Below are 7,424 nucleotides of genomic sequence, written 5' to 3'. Positions count from 1 at the left end.
TATAAATATTAATTTCGTTTCATATATCAATATATCGTTATTTTGGAATAACCAAATAATTATTTCATACATCGCGACATACATATCTGGTATTGATAGGTTCTTTTTCATTTTATGCTGCTTTACTTCACTAATGCATGTTGATATGACTAATATATGTTTAAGAAGATGCAAGAAGTGTCATCTGCATGTTTGACCAACAGCAAGTAATGTAATACATATATGTCCTAATGTGTGTAATCAAACAATCATGTCATGTGTTGTTCTCATTGTGAAACCATAACTTATTTTCAGGTGATAAGGGGTTCCCCTGTTTATCCTGGCTCCTGACTCCACTGTCTAACCCCCTTTCTGAAGCAGAACACAATTTTCAACGTGCGCATCAGGCCACCAGATGTGTGATAGAAAGATGCTTTGGCATATTAAAATCTCGCTTTCGGTGCCTAGATAAGTCTGGTGGCTTGTTGCTGTACAGCCCCCAAAAGGTCTCGAAAATTGTGATGGCTTGCTGTTTTCTTCACAACCTCTGTCTGGATCAAAATCTACCAGACATTGAGGGCGGAGAAGACAGTGAGACTGATTTGGAAATGGAAACATCTGGTGATAGATGGAGTACAGCGTCTGGGCGGCAGATTCGCAATGAACTCATCGAGGCATCCTTTAGTGGTGAGTAACTATGGCATATGGCCAACATTAAGGACATGCTATATGCACATATCACTGCTCAAACTATCAGGACCACTTACATGTTAAAATTGCTTTCTGATGTCTTACATAACTATTCATTTGGTAACCTTTTGCATAGTTTCGCCTAAATCAATTTTGTGGCATTGATCCTGTCTATGTTGTATGCATTAGGTGTAACTGTTATGTAATTGCCAAGTCACACCCACATATCAATACATGTATTTTGGAGCATTCATTCTATATTTTTCCCACTTTGCTTGTGTAGGCTGATCGTGTGTATGGGGCTTGTTTTCCTGGTCTGCCTGGTACCTGGATGTGATTTTTTTGGACTGTCTTTTGCCTGTAAGTATTGTTTGTAAGTGATTTCATTATTTGGATAAAAATGATCGTAAGTGTTCCATTGTACTAGTGTTTTGAATTTGTTTTTTCAAACTTCACGGCTTAAATCATAATGCAGCCGTCAACATCGTATGGTCATGTTGATCTGAACACCTACCTGTTTTTTGTCATGCAGCCTCCAGGGGTTCTTCACACCCTGCTCGGGATAATTCTTCTAAAGACCTGGTGTGGCAGAGTTGTATCTCCTATGGCCAAAAAAATTGCCGAATGATTCCATAGCTGGATTGCGAGATGTCTTTGCATGCACTATACTGTGCAGAAGTAAGTGTTAGCAAATATTTTATGTGTATATGTGTGTGGATTATGTGTAATTGTTTTTTTCTTTTATTTCAAGGTGTTCTATTGTCTGAATACACGATGGCAGTTACCTGCAGAATCCAACGGATTTCATACATGTTAAAGATTTATCCTCAAATGTTTCCCTTTGGTGGTGTGTGTATGTGGGTGTTAACATATATATTGTTTATTTTCATGTGTACTGGAAAGAGAATAGCAAAGTGTTTTATGTTCTTAGATTTTGCATTGTAATGTGTGTATATACAGTATGATGTGCTTCAATTATGGACAATAACAAGCAGAAATGTTGAACACCAATCTCTTTTACTTGTGGTTTGAATGTAAAAAGAGCATAAAATTAAAAAATTACACAATTGAAATTGGTCTATTAACGTTTGGTTGCCCTTGACCCCTTCACATTGGTGGTTTCCTTCGGTTTTTGTCTGGTTGACCGGCGTGCTGGTGAAGGGAGGGGACTTGGTAGGGGCGTAGCACTGCTGCTGTGAGATGTGGTGCTTTCTCTGGCCGCCATCATATTTCGCTCACGGAAAGAGACAGATATATCCTCAAATAGGCGGCTGTGGGTGTTTTGTAGTTGGCATAGTGATTCCATTTGTGTAACCATGCGGTTTTGGAATGCCATCTGCTCCACCCGCATTTCTGTAAGCGACTTGAGCAGTGCCCTGTTATCCTTATGAAGGAGGGTCAGTGTTTTTGAGATGCGTGCTGTCTCCAGGTAAATTTTTTCACTGTTCTGGGCTTGCTTCGTGAATGCTGCCTCACATCGCCCTTGTTGTTCCCCCCAGTTCTGGAAAAAATCAGCAATAGGGCCACCCGACACTGGTGTTGGACTGAAGGGTAATTGTGGGCTACGTAGCCTTTGGGTGGGTGGAGTTGATGGGGGCAGTTGCCGCAAATGCTGCCTGTAGGCCGGCTCCTCTTCAATATCCATGTTGGCATCATCCTCAGGAATGACACCACCTATAATAAAGAGCCATAACATGACTATTAGTACACTGCCATATTTCATATATCCAGTACAAATACCTAATCTTAATAAGTCACTTGTGTTAGGCAATTTGTACTTGTTGCTAAATATTTTACAATGATAAGTAAACATATGATGTATACTATATACCTAACATCACACATGTGAAAATCACACCTACACCTGGTGTAATACTACACATTTCAGTATGTATGTACACTTTTTTACACTTAAACACATTTTAATATGAACAATCTGGATGGACGGACAGCACATTTAATGCAAATTTTTAGTCCCATCCCACACACATACAAAATTTCTCACATACTTACAAATTGTTGGCAAATGAGTTAGGGTGCATACACACTGTACAATTTTGTAGACCAATTTGTTTGAAAGCCATTTCCATTGAACCCAGTGTCCTGGATGAAAGATGTTGTAGACAAATGTGCCCAATAGACGAAAGATCTAGCTACAGTTTATAGCCTCTTTTTGGAAGATATTCAAATTGAGCTGCATGCACACTTGACAAACAATTGTGATAAACAATTGCCGGGTATGCGCATCATCATTCGTCATTTGCTTGTTGTCAGTATCTTTCTTCCAGGACACTGGGTTCAATGGAAATGTCTTTCAACTACATTGGTCTACAAAATTGTACAGTGTGTATGCACCTTAAGTGTGATTGGCCACTATTACACATTGATAAGGGTGAGTGAACATTTAAAGGGGGTGTGGGATAAGATCGTTATGTTATCATCAACTTAAAGTTCCGTTTTGGCCAAATGGGCCATTAGCCAAGCAGAATGACAGTCATGTTGGGAAACATGCTGTGCTGCCAGCTGTGTTCAGGTAACATTTTTGATATGACATTGGACTTTCACTGAGATTTGCACTATTGACTTTAATTCAATGTGATTGTAGTTGCCAATTTTGACATACATGGCTAGAAGCATGTACAGTGCAGGTGCGCCACATGTAACATGTGCAGCTAGTTAAATTTGCCTGTGGTGTGTGGGCACTGAATTGTAAATTGCTGTTGGCTCTAATCCACAAACATTTACTCTGCATATGCTTCCCAGCAACAAGACTAGAACAAATCCATATGTTTCTATACATGTTAAATTGGACCCATCTGCACTGCACATGTGTTTGGTGAATTGTTATGGCAATTAGTACAGAGTTCAGCAACAAATACATTTGGTTGGGCACCAATGAGCCTGCTGCACCCAAAGGCCACATAACGCACACACTCACTTAATCATTAATGTATGTTGTTTAACCTGTGCTTATTTCAAAATGATTAGTGAACCACATAATTATTAGTGATTACATTTGCGCATTACATGGTCAATTCCAAATACAGGAAGTGTGTCTAATGAAATAATCAATGTATGAGAAATGGCAAAATCCTGGCTGAAAAGCAAAAACACTCTGGACTTTCAGAGTAATTATGTAATGATGTCAGCTGCAGCACTGATGGACTGGCCAAACAAGCCTGTATCAAATTAGCTGAGGGGAACCATTAATTACAATTGAATCTTTTTAGCAGAGATTGGGTTATGTGATGGCAAGGGAGTTCATTTGAGTACACACTTACAGATGTTATGTTTGATGTATGTGATTGGAACATAAAACAGGCAATGTATGGGTGGAAATGCCAAGTGCAATAATTGTTGCCAATGCTTTGAAAAAGTGTTCAGACAGACAATTTATTGTACACCGTTTGCTTTATGACATATGTAGGAAAGGGAAAAATTGTGTACCGTTTCCATTGAGTACATGGCTACATTTTGAATTCTCATCTGGTAGCATAAATGCCATGCATTTGTTGTTCAACATATACATCATACATAATATCTGTGTGTGTGTAGGCACCTATATTGCACTAGCATACACACCATACAAAGGGCCTTATTTTGGTTCATTCTTTCTGACAAAATCCTTCTTAGATGGACAAAACCATGTGCACTGCAGGGGGGGCAGATGTAACATGTGCAGAGAGAATTAGATTTGGGTGAGTAATTTTGTTTCTGTGCAGGGAAAATACTGCTTTATTTTTACACTGCAATATAGATCTCACTTTGAAGTAAAACCCCACCCAAATCTAATTCTCTCTGCACAAGTAACACCTGCCCCACCTGCAGTGCACATGGTTTTGCCCATCTAAGAAGGATTTTGTCAGAAAGAATGAACCAAAATAAGGCCCAATAACCCAATCTGTACACATTTACCACTACAGGAGGGGCATAATGGTCTGTTCATGCACTTCCCTATTGATGTATGATTCCCATCACCTGTGCTGAAGTAGCAACAACACAAATTATGGTATTGCACACAGTTGTAATCAGACATGAGATGGGAGTGCAGTAAATTAGCATTGTGTACCTCCTGGAGCGGGTCATGGTAGGTGTTATGAGCACCATTACATAGAGTATTGTTACCTTCATGGGTGTCTTGTGGCAGAGTAAGGTGGCGTGGTGGTGTGAGGACAGGTGGACGGATCTTCATTGGCCCAAGTGGTGCTGGAGACTGAGGGTCACATGCAGTTGCTAAATGGTAAAAAGACATTGAAATAAATTTGTGTTTGCACTTTAAGACTTGTCATTTGTATTTCTGATCAATATGTCACAATATGTACCTGTAATAAGATCATCATCACTGTCCCGCGGGGCCACTGACACAGTTGCCGTTGCAGTAGGCTTTTTTAAACGGGCAGAACCAGCAGCAGTACCTGATGCTGTGCATATCAAAATATTACAGTTAACATACATTGACTTCACAAACAAACATGAAAATGTGAGATGTATGTCAGTATGTATATATGATAGAGAGAAAGAAACATATACACACACATATAAACACTTTGAAATGTGTTCACTTGAGAGCACAAATTACCCATTTCAACATCAAAGAAATGTCCCGGACTAAGGTCCACTGAAGTGGGTGATGACCTCATCTGAGGGCGTAAAGGTGCTGTTCGATTTCCCACAGGAGATGCTGTATTAGTGTTAAAACACAATTTATTTTACCAATATAGAGGAACACAGAGCAAATGTACCGATTAATGTGTGCATAACTACATTATAAAACACACCTGTATCCACATTAAATAAATCAACATGTGTCACTTCCAATACAGTAGATGCAGAAGTCATGTGACTTTGTGTGGGTACTGAGCGCTTTGCTGCAGGACGAGATGCTGTAAAGAGATAAGAAGAGAAACATGAGCTTGTGCAAAGAGAGAGAGAGAGAGAGATAAAGAGAGAGAGAGAAAAGATAAGGGATTAATGGGAAAGCACACCTGTGTCAACATTGAAATCATCTCCCTGGCTTGGCTCTTCTAAAATGGTGGCTGATGTCCTGGGAGTTTTAGAGGGGACTGACCGTTTGGTAGCACGACGAGATGCTGTAAAGAGATAAGAAGAGAAACATGAGCTTGTGCAAAGAGAGAGAGAGAGAGATAAAGAGAGAGAGAGAAAAGATAAGGGATTAATGGGAAAGCACACCTGTGTCAACATTGAAATCATCTCCCTGGCTTGGCTCTTCTAAAATGGTGGATGATGTCCTGGTAGTTTTAGAGGGGACGGAACGTCTTGCTGCAGGACGAGATGCTGTAAAGAGATAAGAAGAAAAACATGAGTTTGTGCAAAGAGAGAGAGAGAGAGAGATAAAGAGAGATAAAGAGAGAGAGATAGAGACAGAGAGAGGAGAGAGAGAGAGAGGAGAGAGAGAGGAGAGAGAGAGAGAGAGAGAGAGAGAGAAAAGAGATAAGGGATTAATGGGAAAGCACACCTGTGTCAACATTGAAATCATCTCCCTGGCTTGGCTCTTCTAAAATGGTGGATGATGTCCTGGTAGTTTTAGAGGGGACGGAACGTCTTGCTGCAGGACGAGATGCTGTAAAGAGATAAGAAGAGAAACATGAGTTTGTGCAAAGAGAGAGAGAGAGAGAGATAAAGAGAGATAAAGAGAGAGAGATAGAGACAGAGAGAGGAGAGAGAGAGAGAGGAGAGAGAGAGGAGAGAGAGAGAGAGAGAGAGAGAGAGAAAAGAGATAAGGGATTAATGGGAAAGCACACCTGTGTCAACATTGAAATCATCTCCCTGGCTTGGCTCTTCTAAAATGGTGGATGATGTCCTGGTAGTTTTAGAGGGGACGGAACGTCTTGCTGCAGGACGAGATGCTGTAAAGAGATAAGAAGAAAAACATGAGTTTATTGAAATACACAGACAGGCAGAGAGCAAGAGAGAGATAGAAGAAGATGTACTAATCACAAGTGGAAACATGTAAAGGACGACAATCCTAATCATGTATACATTTTACTAACACAGTATGTGAGACAGTAGCGGATTGCCTTGGTTTGTCTATGTCTCCATTTCACTACTTTGGAGCCTTACATAATGTGGCCCACATAGAGAATATAAAGTGACAATGGCACTATTTGAATACATGCCTGCGTCATCAGCACAATAATCCGGCTCATCTTCACCCACAGAAGCAGAACTAGTTGGATGTTGTGCCGGTCGTCGGCGAGTTGAAACACCACGGGATGTGTGTTGTTTCTCTTTAGACTTATGGGTGCCCATATGTTGGTGTCCAGACAGTGGTGAGGCAGAAGGAGTTCCTGTATTTTTTTGTTTTCGACGGGGTTCTGTGATGATAAATACACAAACACAACACAACATCATTAGCATCACAATGAGCAACCACTATGAAATCAGAGATTACGTCCAACAACACACAAACATGACACCTTCATTACAAGAGCAGTACAAATAATGTGCTGAAAAGAGTTTTTAAACTGGATAAGATTGTTACAATATACATGATGTTTGCACATGCATAACACACATGAATGGCTCACAATTTACACACAATATTCATGCATGTAAATTTTGTTCAAAAACCTTGCAAGATATTTTTGACCAAGACCAAATTGCCGTTGCTAGGGGATACAACAACCATTGTTAGCACAACAATTCCTCTAATCACAGACACAATCCAAAAAGAACAACACTAAGAAGTATCAACAGAAAGAGTGCATACAAAAATGCACACCCAAACATAAATA

At 40.0% G+C, this 7,424-nt stretch overlaps 1 protein-coding gene across 1 annotated transcript; it reads right to left on the bottom strand.

Moving 5' to 3' along the window:
• Positions 1-1,702: 1,702 nt before the first annotated feature.
• Positions 1,703-5,549, bottom strand: LOC146062451 (uncharacterized). Its single transcript, XM_083174590.1, has 5 exons — positions 5,448-5,549; positions 5,249-5,350; positions 4,992-5,090; positions 4,795-4,902; positions 1,703-2,343 (listed from the first exon to the last, which is right to left on the bottom strand). The coding sequence occupies exons 1-5, from the start codon at positions 5,506-5,508 to the stop codon at positions 1,751-1,753; spliced, it is 963 nt and encodes a 320-aa protein (XP_083030716.1). The 5' UTR covers positions 5,509-5,549; the 3' UTR covers positions 1,703-1,750.
• Positions 5,550-7,424: the final 1,875 nt, after the last annotated feature.

Source organism: Crinia signifera, chromosome 3, assembly GCF_055691185.1.
Source record: "Crinia signifera chromosome 3, ASM5569118v1, whole genome shotgun sequence".
Classification (NCBI taxonomy): domain Eukaryota; kingdom Metazoa; phylum Chordata; class Amphibia; order Anura; family Myobatrachidae; genus Crinia; species Crinia signifera.
Note: the sequence above shows the minus strand (reverse complement) of the source record. Positions and strands in the feature narration are given on the sequence as shown.